This window comes from Schistocerca gregaria, chromosome X, assembly GCF_023897955.1.
Source record: "Schistocerca gregaria isolate iqSchGreg1 chromosome X, iqSchGreg1.2, whole genome shotgun sequence".
Classification (NCBI taxonomy): Eukaryota; Metazoa; Arthropoda; class Insecta; order Orthoptera; family Acrididae; genus Schistocerca; species Schistocerca gregaria.
This window is the reverse complement of record NC_064931.1, coordinates 569,549,678-569,570,918: the sequence shown is the minus strand read 5'-3', so window position 1 is coordinate 569,570,918 and position 21,241 is coordinate 569,549,678. Positions and strand designations below refer to the sequence as shown.

Genomic DNA, 21,241 nt, shown 5'->3' with positions numbered 1-21,241 from the left:
GAACCTTTACTTTATTTCCTTCATTGCTTCTTCCATTTATAGGATGAACAGTACCGGGGGGTAGGCTGCATCCTTGCTTTATGCCGTTTTTAATTCGAGCCCCTCTTCGGTCTTTCACTACTGTTGTTCTCTTTTTGTTGTTGGACATATAGAATAGCTCCAATCTTTCCCGACAGAGTATTCCTGTTTTGTGTGAATTTCAAATATCTTACACCAATTTGCATTGTCAAACACTTTCGTTGTGTCTTGATTTTACTTTCACTTGTTTCCACCATCAAGCGTTACCGCATCTCTGCTGTTGTTACCTTTCAAAAATCCATTGTGTCATTTAACAGAGCCTCAATTTCGTATTTAATATTTTCCTGGTTAGCAACTTTGATTCACGCACTGTTAAGCTGATTTTATGACAGTTTTTGCATGTATTTGCCGTTCTTACCTTCGGGATTGTGTGGATGACATTCTTTCGAAAAGGTCGATGGTATCTCCCAAGTCTCACATATTCTTCTCATTAATAAACGTTTGTTTACAATTTTCCCATTATGATCTTAGAAATTCTAAATGAACCCTTCTGAATTGTTTGATCAGTCTTGCCAAAAATCTGTCAACCTAATACTGAATTTCCTACAGTGCTCCAAATCTACACGCGTCTTTTTCTACCACGTTAGCAGAAAATTCCTCGCCCTCTTAGAGGCACGTTATGTACTTGGTCCAGCTATCCGCTCTCTCTCTTTCGCGTTTAATAATTTAATTCCTTTTGCAGTCGATATTTACATTTTTGCTTTTAAATTATTTGGAAGTATTGTTTTGAATAATCAACTAATCTGTTTTCTGCCTACCATTCTTGTCTCGAATTCTTCACGTTTTTCTTGCAGCTATTTCGCTTTAGCTAACTTGCATGTCTTTCTTGTTTCATTTCGTGCCTGCATCATCCATGTATATAAGCACAACTGGACCCAAGTAACACGTTTGGTCATACCTTTCAACCGTAATTAACTTTTTTCATTATCAGGATACTATTGTTGATAGTAATGGCTCTGCTACATTTGTCAACGAATATTTCTATAAATTACATAAATACCATTCATAAGATGTGTGTATGAAGTGTTAAATATTGAAGTAAAATTTGTGGTACGGTATTTTAATTTGAAAACAAACCTGGTTCAGTACTAATCAGAAGAGCCTGAAATAATAGTAAAGACAAAGAGTCATTGGATTTTATTTTTTTTAAAATTAACGTACAGAACAGTCAGATACTCGAATGGCGCGACCGCCGATTTGCGTATAGTGTGCGAGGAGTGATCAGGCTTGGAGTGTAAGTCACACAAATTCGTGGGCCGGGAAGATAATCCGTCAGAGTTCTCCATACTGCCACAACCTGCTAGTAGTATCTAAAGAGTTTATCCACTATGCAGCAGTTTCCAGCTAGAGCAAACATGCTTTGCCAGCAGTGGTGTAAATATTGCTAATAAACTAACAGTAACTGGCACGCTTGTAATTGCCCTATTAGAATGAATTACATTCGTGGCGCCTGGAAAGGGGCCGGTTCCCCACCACTTTCCCCCCTCAATCATTGCTAAAGCCAACTGAGCGTGCTCTACTGCAGTCTCAAGTAGGAGTTCAAGTCAATTCACAGCATTCCCGCCCCCTCGTTACATTACATGAATAGTGCTCCATAGATCATGAATACGATATTTCGTAATGATGTCGAACGTGTCAGTTTAACACAAGTTTTCTTTAAAAAAATTAATTATTATTGTGTGTGCAGTTACTACTTCATGTCTAAAAATTCATCTATTGAGTTGAAGGAAATGTCATTCTGAAATTCTTTTTGTTTGTTTTTAAATGTTAGTTGGCTGTCAGACTATCAATGCTATTTGACAAATGACGAAAGATTCTTTTGTAGCAGCATAATTCACCCCTTTCTGTGCCAAAGTCAGTTTTAACCCAGAATAGTGAAGACCATCCTTTCTTATAGTGTTGTAGCTGTGCACTTCGCTATTATTTTTGAATTGGGACAGACAATTAATAACAAATTTCATAAGTGAATAATATATGTATTGCGAAGGTACTGTTAATATCCCGAGTTCCTTAAATAAATGTCTACAAGGTGATCTTGGGTGGTCTCCAGCTATTCTGATTACACGCTTTTGTGAAGTTAATACTTGTTCTCTTAATGATGAATTACCACAAAATGTGATGCCATGTGAAAGTAGTGAATGAAAATAGGCACAGTAGGCCAATTTACTGATATGGTTGTCACCAAAATTTGCAATAACCATAATAGCATTAGTAGCTGAACCTAACCGTTTCAGCAGATCGTCGATGCCTTTCTTCCAATTCAATTTATCATCAATGCACATATCCAGAAGTTTTGAATTTCTGCGTTAGCAACAGACTTATGTTCAAAGTATATATTTATCAATGGTGTTATGCCATTTCTGTCCAGAGTTGTATATACTGTTTCTTCTTAAAATTTAGTGAGAGTCCATTTGCAGAAATGGTTCAAATGGCTCTAAGCACTATGAGACTAAACATCTGAGATCATCAGTCCCCTAGACTTAGAACTACTTAAAACTAAGTAACCTAAGAACATCACGCACATCTATACCCGAGGCGGGATTCGAACCTGCGACTGCAGCACCAGCGCGATTCCGGACTGAAGCGCCTAGAACAGCTCGGTCACAGCTCTATTTGCAAAGAAAAGCTTAATAATTTTCTGAAAGACATTATTTACAATTTCCTCAGCTGATTCTTGTCTGTGACCTTCGAAGACCTTACTGTTACACATCATTGGATTCCTCTCGATAGCCGTTATCAGAAAATAAATATCGAACTACAGCATCTCATTAAAAAAATGGGCCTTCATATCTCTGTAGCGACCCCACCTAGCAACAAAAAAACCAACTTCATATTATGGCCCCCATAGTCCCATGCAACTTTTGTCCCACAAACTTTTCAGCTCCTACCATACTTTCCGAGTGATTCTTGGTGGCAATAGTTAGTGATTCACCCTGTGTATTACAAATAACTCTTATGAATTAAGTTTTGTCACCTTAAAGAAGACCTAGACTGATCACAGAAAAGTAAATTTTATATAGTTATTCATTAATACAGCGGCAAAAACAACCAATAATGCTTACGTTAATATAACAGCAGCCGTTCAGTTGCTTGGCACAATGGCGTGTGTGACGTTGAGATGTAGGGTGATTGAGAAGTTTTAATACCTTGTTGTGCGGCTGGTTGGCATCACAGTACGGACAGATACGTCCAACAAGCGCTGCCTGGTACGATTACACGAAATTACTTGGGCGGTTTTAAAGGTGTACGTGGCGTTATTTTGTCGAGGTGTCCTACCATAAATTTGGACGAAATCTGATGACGGGTAGGTGCTGTCCCCTTGTCAGAAATCCTCGGATAACACAGGAGGAGATATTTAATTTATCTGACGAAAGGAGAAAATATAAAACTACAGCAAGTGAACCAAATGAGACTGACGAAGTGATTAAGTAGCTGTCGCTAGAGGAAGAATGTGAAGTTTTAGAAACATGCATGACTGTAAAAAAAGGTAGATGCCGCCTGTAGGAAAATTAAAGAAGTCTTTGGAAAAGAGAGAGAGAGAGAGAGAGAGAGAGAGAGAGAGAGAGAGAGAGGCACCTCTATGAATCTTAATAGATCACATGGCAAGCCGGTACTAAGCAAAAAGGGAAGGCTAAAAGGTGGATGGAATACGTGGTGATTCAGAAGTCATGTTCAATGATAAATTGGGTGAACCAGACCACCACCGACAAACTTTCAGAGGTTTTAGTACGGTCTAAAACAAGAACAAAAATGTACAGTAAACGTGGGCTCCAAAGTGTATACTTAAAGAGTTCTCAGCACTACATATTTGCTACTGCGAGACATATCTCTTCTGAACAAGTGCTCGTAGCTCTTTAAGGTATGCATTCTAGGGCCCATGGTAACTGGAATTTTTTTTTTGAGTTTTGGTTCATACTTCCAAGTCTCAGAGTTTGTCGGCGGAGTCCTCGTTCACCTTACTTGTCGCGCAGAGGATAGGTTGAAGAAAGAAAGACAAACCTTTGTTTATAGCATTTGTCGAGGCAGAGAAAAATTTTGACAACGTTGACTGGAATACACACACTGGAATTCTGAAGACAGCAGAGATAAAATTTAGGAAGTGTAAGAGTATCTACATGAAGTACAAGAATCAGATTGTAACTGTCACAGTCTAAAGACATGAAAGGGAAATAGCATTTGAGAAGGTAGTGAGATAGGGTTGTAACCTATCCCCTTTGTTATTCCATCTGTACATTGAGCAATCAGCAAAGAAAGCAGAAAAATTTGGAAACGGATTTATGTACAGGGAGAAGAAGTTAAAACCTTTAGGTCTGCTGACGACATTGTAATTCTTTCAGAGAAGACAAAGTAATCTGAAGAACGCTTGAAAGGATGTCTAGTGCCTTTAAAAGAGGTTATAAAAGAAATATCAACGAAGGTAATGAAATGTAATTTAATCAGTCACGCATTGCTGAAGAAGTTAGTTTAGGAATGAGTTTTGCTGTTTGTGCATAAAAGCATCCGTTGATAGCTGAAGTGAAGGAAATATAAAATACAGACTGGCGAATCCAAGGAAAGCTCTTCATAAAATGAAAATTTTAAGAACATAAATTTAAGTGGTGAAGTCTTTTCTGAAGGTATTTTCAGACAAGAAGAAAATAGAAGCTTTTGAAAGGTGATGCTCCTGCAAGATGCGTAAGAGCAGATGGGAAGATAAGGTAATTGACGAGGAGGTACTGAATCTAATTGGAAAGAAAAGGAAGTTATGGCACCATACGACTAAAAGAATGGACCAGTCCAGAGGACACATCTTAAGGCACCTAGGAATCGTGTTTACTTGTAGCAGTGGAGGGAAACATGAGGGATAATAATTGTGGGAGGAGACCAATGTCTGCCTACAATAAATAGATTCAAATAGATGTAGGATGCAGTAGTTCCGCGATGATGAAGAGGCTTGCACTGAGTAGAATAGTGTGGAGAGCTGCATCAAGCTAGTCTTAGGACTGACGATGACAGTGAGAGGAACAAATAGGAACCGTCAAGAATGGGGAGCAAGGAAAGTGGTCAATAATTTTAAAATGACGCAAATTAAGGATAAACTGAAAACTTGCAAACAGGTCGCTGATTTGACGCTCTGGAGCAGAGAGAGAGAGAGAGAGAGAGAGAGAGAGAGAGAGCGCTGGAGGGTCTTAGCACTAACCTCCCACCTGCCTCTCGACGGAGCTAGGAAGTCGCAATCATGCGCCAGCCAGCCGACATGTAAACCTGGGTAATGGTAGGATGCTGTAGACGTGCGGTCCATGGACAACCGTATAAACCTCTGTCAAGTGTGCCTATTGTCACATCGCGCTCCTCTGACGGAGACTTATCATAGCGGGCCGATGTCATTCTTTTTGTTTTGCATGTTTAAGATGTCATTGTGAGCAAATTTCGGTTTTAGCGAATGCTTGTACAATTAAGAGTATAGCTGCTTCAGAGTACTTGTCCTATTAATAATGAGAAAATATCTTTTGGAAAAGAACACTGAAAACCACGTTGGATAAGTACAATTATGTAGACATACTTTTACAGAAATATCTGTAGCCACAGTATTGTCACAGCAGTTGAATCTTTGGCATGCACTAGCTACACAACTGCGAAGAACTTTCGGAGGAATTTTGAAATGATAGTGTTGTGTGCGCGCGCGCTCTAGCAAAAATATCTTGGACATTATTTACATAATACAACGCACGAAAATCGTGTAAACTAAAATTCATATTCCTGGACAAGAACGATAATATCTCTGAACATAACCTCGCCGGCACAACCAGCAAAATTCTTGTGCACTTCACAGGAATGTGTAATATAATAATTGACGTATAAATAACAGTTAGGCATCTGACGATGCAGCATGCTACCGTGACGCTGTGTGTCAATGAATACTGGAACAAAAATGTGGCTGAAGAAAACTATTCTTTTTGTAAATTATTAAAATCATTAGTACAATAAAACTAACCAAATTATGCGTGAACGTGCGTGTCACAAAGCACGCACATGAACACGACCTCACATTTAAATAAAATCGTGATAAATTTAATGAAGACCACTGCTTCAGGAAGTGAAAATTTGTTGGATAAAGGCAAAAGCTTTCCCCAGATGAACATAGCTGGCTGACCACTCTTATTGCTATCAGAGATCAGAAAGCAGCCAGTCGTCCAAAACGTTAAAATCCAGTGAGAACTTTGGGACGAATTCCGATTCCTAACAAAATCATAACTTAACATGGAGGGCATTTCTGGAGTCTGATGATGATCCAAATCAAGAAATTTGTCAACAAAATTAGAATGAGCTGTGTATGGTTTTTCTTTCTATTCATAGAACCTGAATTTTACAATCGTGATCAGCTAACTCTGCGGAACATGAACGGGGAACCTAATATTCTAACATACAATGCGGAAATTATTGCAATTTGTAAATGCATTCAAGGCGTTTTCGCACTCTCTTTCATTTTTCTTACTAGACCTAGATAAAAACAGGGCAGAAATGCCGCTAACATAGTCTTGTATCAACAAAATCTCATACAGTGGACGAAACCTAAGAATAGAACAGCATTTCAACCTCTGACATGCCTAAAACGTGTAGTGTATCTTAATCGCTGTGCCTTGTAAGTAGAATATAAATTAGCTGCTAACTTATTTTCTCGCTGTGCCACGTGTGAGAGTTTTGTTGTACTAAGTCATGTGTAAAGAGAGAGAAAACAGTGTGACGTAATACCGAAGTATTCGAAAAATTAACAGTAGGCCTACGTCAGAAAATAATTGCCAAAAATTCAGAAACACGAATAGTCCGATTTTCATCAAAGAAAACATCTGCAGCACTATAACAGCTGTAGCATTAGGACACTGGTCTGGCTCTATATTTCATAAATTCTTGTTTACATGTTAAACCCTATATTTTTATTGTTACTGCATTCCGTCTTTATTTTAGTGAATTTCCTCTGTAAGTGAGTCTTTGTTTGTTGTTAATCTGTGTGTATTTTATTAAAGCTTTAGCAGTACTATAACAATTTCATGTCCTCGACACGTAAAACAAACTTTGAGACTCAGGAAGTGCTGGGTGAGGAGGTAATTTCTACTGGTAATGAAACAACAAGGTAATCTGTCACTGAGGTTACAAAAAGTATTAGAAAATTGTTACTGCAAGCTGCTGCGCTTTTATTTCACAAGAGAAAAAATACATCGTTTATTTCATCGACTTTATTCAACGAAGAAGAAAAATAAATGCGTTTCTCGCATGTAAATGCGAGCGAAAAAATAAGCTGCTTTCACACTGCCGTCGATAAATAGGAATCAATCTCAGTCCATAATCTTTTGCACGAAAACGAAAAAAAGTTAGTCGCACACGAACACAAGTTCACTTAAGTACGTGACAGTGCGCAGTGCGCCACTTTACGTAGCACAAAAATGTCGCGCATCGAGCATCAAAGAGCAAAGTCAAAAAAACAACTCAAGTTCACACGCAAACACACTGCGTTCACTCCATACGCAAAATATTTCATCGCGGAAAAATAAATTACACGCAGACTTAACAGAATTACTTAATACTGTTGCTGCCAATGTCGAAGAAGCCGAGATTCCTCAGGGTCTCGGTAGCTCTGCGGATCAGCTTGTCTTTGTATTTCCAAATAGTAGTGTCGATGACACTGTTCTTCCGGTACTCGGTGCAAGTCTTCTTCAGGGTCTTGACGCAGTCGGCCCTGTAGTGCTGCAGCTGCGCGTCGCCGGTGTCTATGGAGTAGGAGGTGCAGCCGGAAGCGAGGCACGCCAGCGGGAAGTGGTTGTGCAGCGTGAGCGCGCGCTCCGGGTTGTGGAAGCACTTCACGTACTGGTTCGGCTTCGTGAAGTTCTTGCTGCGGTACACGTGCTGTAGCATGTGCATGTACTTCGGAATGTTCTTGAACCAGCCGTGATTGTGGATCAGGTCGTCCAGGAAGTACACATTCCGGACGTTGTAGGATGCCCTCGTTTCGTTTCTGATCTCTAACGACTTGCGCTCGACGATGTCCATGAGCTCCCTCCACGAGGCAGTGTTGATGGGCATGATGACTTCGTCCACGTCCAGCAACGCTATGTACTTGTACGTATACAAGTTCTTGTACAGACAGTCGTTGTAGGGAATCAGCTCGTTCTGGCGCTTGTGGTTTACCTTGCGCACCAGATACATGTGCTGGAAGCCGGGCACATTGGGCTGGCCGCCGGGCAGCGTCAGCGGCGTGACGCTAACGCGGCCCTGCTTCTCGTAGTAACGCAGCACTTTGCTGATGTTGGGGTGCACTTGCAGTTCGTAGAAAAAGATCTTGTCCGCACCCAGGATGCCCAGCAGTTCGATCCACTCCACTAGCCTGACCGACAGGTCCTCGTGAAGGAAGTCCAGGCCCTTGACGCAGACTGCGAAGTCTTTCTTCTTCTCCGGCCGGTCGTAAATGACCCTCAGGTTGTTCGTGGCGGTGTCGCACAACTTCTCGACGAGAGATACGGAGGCGGGCACCTCCTTGTGGAACTTGTGCGGAATTTGGCACGCTATTAAGTACGGCTGGTAGATGCCTTGTTTGTAATTGCCCCACTTCCTGTACCATACGTACTTGTACTCTAGAGTCTTGACGAACACCGGCTCCTTCTGAGACTCGAACCAGAACTGGCAGTAAGTCTTGACGGTGGGCTCGATCCTGTTTATCATTCCCAGGATACGGACGGCCGGGCCGATCCTGCTGAACCTGCGCACGTCGTAATAGGCACCGTACAGCTGGAAGCTACCGTTGCTCGTCTGCAGCGTCTGCCAGTACACGTTGTTGAACTCGAGCTCGAAGATACTGGGGAACTTGGCGCAGCTCTCGTTCTTGTAGTACATGGCTTTGTTCTTGTGGCGGTTCCAGTAGGCGATGGGCAGGCTGGGGATCTGGCGCTGCACCTCCTGGACGATGCGCGCCTCGGACCAGGCGGCCGACTTGTCGACGAGCGGCTCGAGGCTGACGAGCGCGTCCAGCTGGTCGGCCGTGGCGTTCAGCTGCGTGGTGAGCTCCGAGCGCGCCGTGCGCGCGTCCGCCATCTTGTGCAGCAGCAGGCGGCTGGGCCCCGACAGCACGGGCCGAGACGCGCCGCCCGCGTCCGACGTCAGCTGCAGCACCGCCACCAGCGCCAGGCCCCACGCCACCAGCGCCACCACCAGCCGCCGCACCGACCGGCACGCCCACATCGACTTCATAGCGCCTGCCGGCAACAAAAAAACCACACCATTACAAAAAGAAAAACAGGCGCTAACTTTTGGTTACTCCTGTGTTGCTACTCCAAGAAGAAATGCAGATGATAAACGGGTATTCATTGGAAAAATATACAGGGTGATTCAAAAAGAATCCCACAACTTTAAAAATGTGTATTTAATGAAAGAAACATAATATAACCTTCTGTTATACATCATTACAAAGAGTATTTAAAAAGGTTTTTTTTTACTCAAAAACAAGTTCAGAGATGTTCAATACGGCCCCCTCCAGACACTCGAGCAATATCAACGCGATACTCCAACTCGTTCCACACTCTCTGTAGCATATCAGGCGTAACAGTTTGGATAGCTGCTGTTATTTCTCGTTTCAAGTCATCAATGGTGGCTGGGAGAGGTGGCCGAAACACCATATCCTTAACATACCCTCATAAGAAAAAATCGCAGGGGGTAAGATCAGGGCTTCTTGGAGGCCAGCGATGAAGTGCTCTGTCACGGGCTGCCTGGCGGCCGATCCATCGTCTCGGGTAGTTGACGTTCAGGTAGTTACGGACAGATAAGTGCCAATGTGGTGGCGCTCCATCCTGCTGAAATATGAATAGTTGTCCTTGTTCGAGCTGAGGGAACAGCCAATTCTCTAACATCTCCAGATACTGTAGTCCAGTTACAGTAGCACCTTCGAAGAAAAGGGACCAAAAACTTTATTGGCTGAAATGGCACAGTCAACAGCGCCTCAAGCGAACAAATGTACAACTAAATGAAACTTTATAGCTCCCTTAATTCGCCGACAAATAGTGCTTAGCTCTGCCTTTTGTCGTTGCAGAGTTTTAAATTCCTAAAGTTGTGGTATTCTTTTTGAATCACCCTGTATTATTCTACAACTGACATGTGATTACATTTTCACGCAATTTGGGTGCATAGATTCTGAGAAATCAGTACCCAGAACAACCACCTCTGGCCGTAATAACGGCCTTGATACGCCTGAGGTTGGTCAAACAGAGCTTGGGTGGCGTGTACCGGCACAGCTGCCCATGCAGTTTCAACACGATACCACAGCTCATCAAGAGTAGTTACTGGTGTACTGTGACGAGTCAGTTGCTCGGCCACCATTGACCAGACGTTTTCAATTGGTGAGAGATCTGGAGAATGTGCTGGCCAAGGCAGCAGTCGAACATTTTCTGTATCCAGAAAGGCCAATACAGGACCTGCAACACGCGGTCGTGCATTATCCTGCTGAAATGTAGGGTTTCGCAGGGATCGAATGAAGGGTAGAGCCACGGGTCGTAACACATCTGAAATGTAATAACTTCCAGTGTTCAAAGTGCCGTCAGTGCGAACAAGAGGTGACCGAGACGTGTAACCAATGGCACCCCATACCAACACGCCTGGTGATACGCCAGTATGACGATCACACACTTCCAATGTGCGTTCACCGCGATGTCGCCAAACACGGATGCTACCATCGTGATGCTGTGAACAGAACCTAGATTCATCCGAAAGAATGACGTTTTGCCATTCGTGTACGCAGATTCGTCTTTGAGTACACCATCGCAGGCGCTCCTGTCTGTGATGCAGCGTCTAGGGTAACCGCAGCCACGGTCTCCGAGCTGATAGTCCATGATGCTGGAAACGACGTCGATTTGTTCGTGCAGATGGTTGTCGTCTTGCTAACGTCCCCATCTGTTGACTCAGGGATCGAGAAGTGGCTGCAGGAGCCCTTACAGCCGTGCTGATAAGATGCCTGTCATCTCGACTGCTAGTGATACGACGCCGTTGGGATCCAACACCCATTGGATCTGTACGGAGTTGCGGAAGAGACGTCTCCACACTGTACCCAAGAATGCACATCCCCCCCTCCCCATTATGCTACTAGGTGGTCATACGTCGCTGACAGGTTAATATGTTACAAGAACATGTGACCCTAACTTTTTTCATGTTTTTCAGATGGACACCAGAAACGACACTAAAGAAGGGACTACCATCTGACAGCCCATAGCGCTAAGCCTTCGTTGTCGAACGGGAGGAGATAACAGTCTTCACGTCTTCAAAGGATAGTGGAATGAAAGGAGTAACCCGAGGGGGAGGGGATGATGAGGCTTGTAAAGAGAAGGGAGTGTGTTGTGTTTGACTGTTCTTTCTGTTACTGACAGAAAGAATGGAGGTGAATTTAAGTAACTACCACAATCCACTGGAATGTCTTTGGATTAGTACGCGTGCACGAAGTGGACAAGCTTTGACTAAGGCAAAGAGCTGACACTGGAATTCCGCGAACCCTGTTGACACTGATCACCTATTTAGCAGCGAGGAAGAGTCAGTATTAAGACTGATGAAACTATGATGTTTCAAGTTGCGTCTATATTCGGCTGAATATTGTGAAAATCTACAGCGTCTAGTTAACCAAACAACCGGAGTATTTTGCAACCACATTTTCTCAAAATACCTTAGAAAAGGTACTGTTTACATTATTGGAATTAAAACAAGGATTCGCCTAAAACGGACAACTACGACAACTATCAGCTTACGTCGGTTCCTGAACGACATTTTGAAATGAGGCTATGATGTTTGACAGACTAATTGATCAGCTAGGAAATTTGCACTCTGACGATGTGGGAAGCATTTTTCAAGCAACCAAAGTCTTGATTCTCAGTGCTGACAAATCTCCTATAAAATCTCATTAGTGATAGCGCAACATGGGGAAGAGTGGTAAAAATTTATTACCATTAATATGCTGAGGCCTGACGTATGTGTCCCAAGATGAAATCAATTCCTGAGAGTAATAACACATTTCCTAGAAGTATCGATAAGATGACCTTTGATGTGGAAAAAAAATTTAACAGGAACTTCGTCCATATTATGAATATATGATTAGCCAGCCAGAGTGACCGAGCGGTTCTAGGCGCTACAGTCTAGAACGGCGTGACCGCTACGGTCGCAGGTTCGAATCCTTCTTCGGGCATGGATGTGTGTGATGTCCTTAGGTTAGTTAGGTTTAAGTAGTTCCAAGTTCTAGGGGACTGATGACCTCAGCAGTAAAGTCCCATAGTGCTCATAGCCATTTGATTTTGAATATATGATTTAGTGTTAGAATAGCCAACTTTGAATTAAAAAAAATTAGGACATAAGCCGAAGTGAATTTACATTTACGTGAAAATGTAGGATTTTGAACTCCAACTGCAAAAAACAATGTACAAGTTATGGTAAAGTTAAGAGCGTAAGAGAACTTGTCTACAAGGTAAATTAGATCTCCATTTTAACTACAGTTTGTGAACCCTGTGTGTGTGTGTGTGTGTGTGTGTGTGTGTGTGTGTGTGTGTATAGAGAAGATGGCCGTAATTACCAATTAGCAAGGGGGGTGGGTCTGGGGGAGGGGGGGGGAGGGACGCTGAGTTGAAATTTCTTTCATCACTGGATTACTCCATGGCTGTCAAATATCTCTTAATATCCATCGGGTTTGACGTAACATGGAACAACCACGTAAGAAAAGAAAATGGTACACACATTCATTGACAGAATCTTAAGATTAACCAATCCAAGAAGGTGGTAGCTTAGAAGACTATAGCCTCCAACCATTTCTTTTTCATTACTCGTTGGTGAGGAGCCTTTACCGAGCTTAGACTGGCGGAAGAAAGGAAAGACCCAGGGAAGGGCTGCATGAATTATTTGTTGATCGCACTGTCACACCGAGATCGCCAGAAAAATATTTAACTCCGATGGAAGGTGGTACGAGAGACTATTTGAATTTTAAGGGCGTGCCTTTAAGTTACGCACAGAGACCTATTAGAAGAATTATTTTTTTCTGGTACACATAATGACAATGGCAGCATATAGCGACACCTCCTTCCTGTGCACCATCAGCGAATGTACTGGGACTAATTACCACATTAACTCTTTCCTACACATAATAATGATGCAGCTGAAGCATGCTATTATTGTGAAGTAACTGTTTCCCCGTTTCTCCCTGGTGGGTTTAGTACTACCACTGAAGGGTCTCCCAGGTACGAAGAAACACCCAACAGCGATATTTACAGAATTTTGCTAGCAGGATCCTTTACTAATTATTCACATTACGTTTTAATTACTGTTTTCCGGTAGCACTTTTCGCAAATCTTTCTGCAACGGAAAGCTATAAAAGTGAACATAAAAACGAAAGATTTAGATAAATGAGGATTACAAAAGTGCAATTTTCCTGGACAGTCTTCGCTGTCTTGACTAATAGCTGTTCGTACAGAAGCTGTATTCGGTTCTGAGAAAAATGCTAAGCACAAATAACCCTCCTTTTTCTGAAAAAAAAAAAAACTTTTCGTGATTCCTTTCACAAACTGTCAATCATCGGAAAAGCTAGGAATGCAACATACATTTTAGTTGAAACAGATGTACACGATGTATCACACGACTACAAAAATAGAAGATGCACAAATACCTACAAAACTAACCGAATACTCGGGCATGTAACTGGGAGTACGAATACTCGGACATGTAACTGGGAGTACAAAATTATGGTTAGGAATAGCGTCAATCGTGGAATTTATGTTTAGCATAATAGATAACTGCGATTTCTGTAAAGCTACAGTTTTCAGTTTTGGCACTGAAAATTGCACCTTAAGAAGGTTTAGAAGCGCGACCGTGAAGATTTCACACCTAGTCAGCTAATGGTGTGCATCGCGGTGTTTCAAAAATGGTCCAAATGGCTCTGAGCACTATGGGACTCAACATCTGAGGTCATCAGTCCCCTAGAACTTAGAACTACTTAAACCTAACTAACAGAAGGACACCGCACACATCTATGCCCGAGGCAGGATTCGAACCTGCGACGTAGCGGTCGCGCAGTTCCAGACTGAAGAGCCTAGAACCGCTTGGCCACACCGAGCGGGGTAGTTTTTTTTCCCCCAAACCCCTTTAAATTGAAACCTCCGTCCCTATTTACTAGTTTTCTGGCATCTTTATTTCGATAGACTCCATTATGCTGTCTCAGAAACCTGGTGGTTGCGCCACGATATTATTGATCCTATCATATTCCATTTCGTGATTATATTCGAGGCACTGCATAGCGACAGCTGACTTGCTCGGTTGTTTCACTCTGCTATGCCGCTGACGTTTCACGCGTCTCCCTTCGACTGCTCTGGTAGTCTGCCCCATATAATTCGTGTCACATTCGCATGGAATGCGATACACACCCAGTTGTCGAGACCTACTTCGTCTCAACATTACAAGGAACGCTTTTATTTTTGCTGAAGGAGGCAAAATACATGGGATATCATATTTCCTATATGAGTTAACTGATCTTTTTCGGAGTGTTTGGCCAGAATAAGGTAGATAAGCCAGTTTTGGCTTCTCTTCCTCGGTATCTGTCTCAGCCTATTTCTCAACCGTTCTTGATTTTGACTCCAATACCCGCTCAGTTTAACAGTCCGAGCAGTTATTCCTTCGGAACACTATTCTTAGGTCATTTAATTCATTTGCGAGACTCTCCTTGTCTAGAAGTGTTCGAGCTTTATGAACCGCAGTATTTAGCATTCAATTTCTTTGTGACCGATAGTGATGACTCGAGGCATTGAGACAAGAGGTCAGTGTGCGAATGTTTTCTGTATATATAGTGACCCGGGAATTCGTTTTCCTCTTAATACGTCGAGGAAATGTACGTGGCTCTTTTTCAAGTTCCATGGTGGGTTTTACATTGCTATAGACAGTTTAAATGTTCCAGGAAATCTTCACGTTTTTGAGACCAAGACCGAGGAGTATAAACCAAAAATCGCATATCTACCTTATGCTGGCACAATATCCGGAGAGATCTGTAGACTCCTACTGTAATATGACATCCAGTGTATTTCATTCCCTTTAGCTAACTTTTAAGATCAAAGTCTTCTTTGCAACGTTAGACTATCTAGGTCAGGGCTGGTCAGGCGCTTTTACCTACCGCGCACTTTTGTACCTTTGCTAGTAGTAAAATTTTCCAATTGCCCATCAGTTCCACAGTAATGGTGATTTATATGGTAAGGAAGTAAATTCATAAAATTTATAAACCAGAGTAACAGTAAATTACAGCATGTAATAATAATTACTTACCAAATAATTTATGTCCAAATTTTATGGAGCGCTAATGAAAATGTGTTTAAAATCCATGCCGTCTGCCTGCCACCTTGAAAGCTGGAACGCCTGCCAATGGGCGGCAGGGACCAGGTTGAGTACAACTGATCTAGGTCTTCGAAATACGGGTGTGTATCACTCTGCCTAGAATCTAGTCACGAACTGAAATAGGATGAAGCCAGTATGGTGGCGCAAACGCCAAGTTTATAGGCCAGCATAATTAAGAAGTCTCTCGAAATAAAGGCGTCAGGGAAACTAATAAACGGGGGTGGAGGTTTCACTTCGGGTCTGTCGCTCAGTTTATAAGGATATCGGCGAGCATTACATGCACCGGAGCAAGGAAAACGCTGAGAGAAATTGGGTTTCACAGAATATCACTGCGATCTCAAAAACAAAAGAGCATCAAAGAACTTAGTAGGCGACGAGAATCGAACTTGGCTATAATTAGTGGCGAGAGGCCAACTATAGTCCAGAGTCTGGTAGGAGACCAGGCAGGGTGAACACACAACAGCGGAAGTAGAAGAACGTCACGAAGACGAATGGGACGGTTATCGTAATATTGTGCATACAATGTTAACACCTCGGCAGAAGACCCGTAAGCTCGCCATGAATCACGCTGAGAAAACCTCTGATCACATTTTGTCACTTCTTCTGACAACGTCACAAAGGAAATTATTTGAGTTACTTCTTGTGTTTGGTTGCTGATTTATGTAAGACTCCGAATGGTAGGTTAAAATTCTTCCACTTTTATTCAGAAGCATTTTTATAGCCGGCTGCGAACGAAAAGATTTATAACTGAATAACTGTCATGGGTACTAAACTAAGGAACAGTAAGACCAGCTGTCTAGTTAGCAAGTTCTTGCAAAATGATATGCACTGCAAGGGCTATAGCGTTTAAGGCTCAGAGATACGTTATGGCAGAAGTAAACAACAACAAAAATTATCACTGATGGTGTCAAGAGTACGGACATGTTTATGTCGGCCTTGCAGAATACAAGAAAAGGAAGGGCTTCGCGAGAGCTCGAATCATCTTTCAAGCTACAGTTGGAGTCGCGAACTATGGCGGTTGAGTTTAGGCTTGTTCTGCGACCTACACTATGTGATCAAAAGTATCGGGACACCCCCAAAAATATAAGTTTTTTATTTTAGGTGCATTGTGCTGCCATCTATTACCAGGTACTCCATATCAGCGACCTCAGTAGTCATTAGATATCGTCAGAGCAGAATTGGGTGCTCCGCGGAACTCATGGACTTCGGACGTGGTCAAGTGATTGGGTCATATGTCTGTACGCTAGATTTCCACGTTCCTAAACATCCCTAGGTCCACTGTTTCCGAAGTGTTAGTGAAGTGGAAACGTGAAGGGACACGTACAGCACAAAAGCCTAGAGGCCGACCTCGTCTGTTGACTGACAGTTGAAGAGGGTCGTAATGTGTAATAGGGTCCACTGCAAGAACTGTGACAGTTAGGCTGGAGGAGAGAAAACAGATTTCATGGTCGAGCGACTGCTCATAACGCACACATCTCGCCGGTAAATGCGAAACGACGCCTCGCTTGATGTAAGCAGCATGAAGATTGGACGACTGAACAGTGGAAAAACGTTGTGTCTAGTGACCAATCACGGTACACAATGTGGCGATCCGGTGGCAAGATGCTATGGCGAATGCCTACTGAACGACATCTAAAAAAAATGATCAAATGTGTGTGATTTCCTAAGGGTCCAAACTGCTGAGGTCATCGGTCCCTAGACTTACACACTACTTAAACTAACTTTTGCTTAAAAAAAAAAAAGAAGAAAAAACACCCATGCTCGAGGGAGGACACGAATCTCCGGCGGGAGGGCCTCACAATCCATGACATTGCACCTCAAAACATGCGGCCACTACGCGCGGCGAACGTCATTTGTCAGCGTGTGTAGTGCCAACAGTAAAATTCGGAGGCGGTGGTGTTATGGTATGGTAGTGTTTTTTGTGGACAGAGCTTGTACCCCTTGTTTTGTTTTGCGTGGCACTATCACAGCACAGGCCTACATTGATGTTTTAAGCACCTTCTTGCTTCTCACTGTTTAAGAGCAATTTGGGGATCGCGATTGCATCTTTCAAAACGATCGATCACCTGTTCATTATGCACGGCCTGTGGCGGAGTGGTTACACGACAATAACATCCGTGTAATGGACTGGCCTGCACAGAGTTCTGACCAGAACACCTTTGGGATGTTTTGGAACGCCAACTTCGTGCCAGGCCTCTCCGAACGACGTCGATAACTCTCCTCAGTGCACCACTCCGTGAAGAATGGGCTGCCATTCCCCAAGAAACCTTCCAGCACTTGACTGATCATATGCCTGCTAGAGTGGAAGCTGTCATCAAGGCTAAGGGTGGGCCAACACCATATTGAATTCCAGCATTACTGATGGAGGGCGCCCCAACATTCATTTTCAGCCAGGTGTCCAGATACTTTCGATCACATAGTGTACGTCACGTATGCTCCGACAGCCAATGAGCATTCACTATGTTCTGAGCGCTGTGCTGTGAATGCCGTAGCCAATCCAAGTATTAAACGTAATAGTAGGGAGTTGTTTAGTGAATTTCTATTCCATTTGTTGCGAGGTGTCGTTGCTGATTGTTGTGGTAAGTGATAAATTCTGCAGAAGTAAACGGGAGACGTAATCTGCAGGATATACGCTTTCTTCAAGCGGAAAGCACATGACTGTTGTAAATGAGTCATTCGATTTCGAAGGTATTACATATACGAATACGACTGATGCACGAATGAAACCTGAAACTAACCCCATTTGTATTTCGCACTCTACAAATGTTCTGTGCGTGCTTCTCCATTCACACGACACGTTCAAGCAGTAGTCAGTTCGTTCCATACATTACCAGCGGAAAGAAAAAATTCTGCTATCAGATCACGAAATATGTGATTATGCTCCTGTTTATTGGAAGACAGACTGAACAGTGGAGATTGTAGCTGCCTCATTGTAAGTTCCTCGGCACCTTTAAAAATATTCAAAAATCTTGGCATACAAACACTCGCTTTTTTTCTCTCACCTCAAACTTCCACAAAATCCCTTAACGGTAACTCAGTCACACCCACTAGTCCATCGCTTAAGTCGTTCATAGCCATCCACTGAACTACCCTTCTCACTCATTCAGCCATTCATCCATCCATCCATCCATCCATCCATCCCTCTCTGGTGCTGCCACCTTCACTCTTTTCCTAGTACTGTTCTGTCACTGTAAATTATGTTCAATTGCCATTGTGTTCCTCTTTTTGTCTCACACTGCCGTTATCTTCTTCGCTGTTTCTATACCACAACCACTGCCTATTATCTTCCACTGTTTATTACTTATTTCTGTCTCTTTGCCACTGCCACTGTATGCTCGCACAGCATAAAGAGACGCAAGTATGCAAGTATGCCAGTATGCCAAAATATTTGGGAAATTTTTTCAAGGTGTTAAAGGTAGAATGACTTTTCAGTCAGCATCTCTTAAATAAAGAGGAACATGTGCGGTTTTTTTTCTCCAATAGGAGCATTTTTCCGCTGGTTCCTTTTTCCCTCCTGCAGCAGAGCATGTAAGTCATAGGAAAAGAATGTATTCGTGAGTAGAATTTAGAGAATTGAAATAACACAGGACTAATTTTACGTGCAAAACAATTTTGCATGTACTTCATTATTCCAACATATGGTTCTCAGGCACATTATAAAGTATGTTTTCTCCTCACACCGGATTTTACGTGCATGTTTTACGTGTACGAGCAGAGTAACTTTCAACCCTTATATCTAGGAAACTGATGAAGATATGAAGAAAATTTTCACCATTGCTTGAGACCTGGATCTCAGGAATATATCATAAAAATTTCAGTCATTTTCTGTGCACAGCCGTCGTAGTGTCTTCGGCTGGGCTTTGGTCCGTTGGTGACGGCGAAAATATAGCAAAAATACCCTTTTTGTGGAGTTTTCCGAGGAACCGCCCATGAACTAATGGTGCCTCCATAATTTCCATTTAGTCCACGGCACACCACATCAGATGCAAAAAGAATCAACCGATTTGCTACATTTTCCTAAGCAGGAGAAAGTGTTGAATATTCACACTTTGAACCTTTACTATAGGATAGTGACACTAAGACGATCCTTCTGTACGGTATACACATGGTCCGTAGCCAAAGGGCTATGCGGAACACTTGACCCTACTACCATCAATAGAATTGTATGTATAAGCACGGGGAAATCCTATCTCTATGTGCGGGATTTTGGAACATTAGCTACGCAGGTTGTCGCATGCATAGCGATGTAGCAACCCCTTATGAATGGTCACCACACCACCACTGATGCGTTCTCTGAGCTGTTCCAGTGTTCTTGGCAGTGGGAGTATGTGAACACGGTCCTTGGTTTAGGAAGGTCACATTGCCTAAGGTCTGGCGATGAGAAGAGGGAAGGGGTGGGGCAAAAAAAGGAACAAAACGGCTATAATTTTTACCACTACGCCCAATCCAGCGATTCTCAACTTAGTTTTTTTTAGGTAGCGACCAACATCGATGCTTCAATAAGGGGATGAAATTATCTGAACAAGGAGCCAGTTGTCGAAACAACTGAAACATATTAACGTAAGAGCTACCTGTCACAGTCTTCTCCCAGAAGCCAAACGGCCCATGCAGCTTCGTCTGTGACAGTGTACAAAAAAATCTTGATCTTTCGGCGAATCTCTTTCATGCGCCACAATTCAATGCGAATTTTCACTTCCCCACCCTTTCACAATGTGGTGATTAACCTTTCCAGACCCGCCCGGTTGGCCGTGCGGTCTAACGCACGGCTTTCCGGGCGGGAAGGAGCGCCTGGTCTCAGGCACGAATCAGGCCGGCGGATTTATGTAGAGATCCGGTGAACCGGCAAGTCTGTGGATGGTTTGTAGGCGTTTTTCCATCTGCCTCGGCGAATGCGGGCTGGTTCCCCTTATTCTGCCTCAGCTACACTATGTCGGCGATTGCTGCGCAAACAAGTTCTCCACGTACGCGTACACCACCATTACTCTACCACGCAAACGTAGGGGTTACACTCGTCTGGTGTGAGACGTTCCCTGGGGGGGGGGGGGGGGGGGGGTCCACCGGGGGGCCGAACCGCACAATAGCCCTGGGTTCGGTGTGGGGGGCGGCGGAGGGGTGAAGTGGACGAGCCTCTCCGTCGTTTCTAGGTCCCCAGTTAACATACAGTACAATACAACCTTTCCAGATAAATTGAAGGTTGCTTGGTCACTGAATAAAGGTGAAATTTTCATCCTCAAGTGCTCTTATACTGTGATGCAAAATTGTAGGCACCGGCCATAACCTTCCGGTTTTAATTCTTGTACGGGATGCAGACGATGCGCTTTTAAATGTAGCCGCCGTCGCAAAATCTTCCGCAGTTTGCAGGCGTATTGCATGTTCGTGGCTAGCGCGGACAGTTGATTTTTTTTTTACTATGAACGAAACTGTCCCTCACCCGCGTCACGGCTGCATGTAGCGCGCTTGGTCGACAGGTGTTTATCAGTTTACAGAGATAATCAGTGTCGCTAAATTATCGACGACAATGCTCTGTTTACATGGCGGTTCTTTTCCACGATTCCTTCTGAATACACGCTGCACTGTTGTAACAGATAAACATCTCCTCGCATTTTCTGACACAAACACTCTTTTCTTGTTTTGTCGCTATTTAGTCAAGGCAGTGCAATCTTAACACCAACTGGTGGGCACAAGGCAAACTCTGTGCTTTCGGTTCTATTCATTCATCAATCTTATTTGTGCATGTAATAATTTGGAACATATAGAACTTTGAGAAAGGAATGAATGATTTTCAATAGTCCTGTAGTAA

General features: G+C 43.1%; 1 protein-coding gene across 2 annotated transcripts in view; it reads right to left on the bottom strand.

The window, feature by feature from the left end:
* Positions 1–7,218: 7,218 nt before the first annotated feature.
* Positions 7,219–21,241, bottom strand: part of LOC126298566 (uncharacterized) — a 246,239-nt gene continuing 232,216 nt past the window's right edge. For both annotated transcript variants that reach the window (XM_049989929.1, XM_049989930.1), the window contains one exon: positions 7,219–9,302. In XM_049989929.1, coding sequence (XP_049845886.1) covers positions 7,630–9,297 — 1,668 coding nt within the window. In that variant the 5' untranslated portion in view covers positions 9,298–9,302 and the 3' untranslated portion in view covers positions 7,219–7,629. The remainder of the gene's footprint in view (positions 9,303–21,241) is intronic.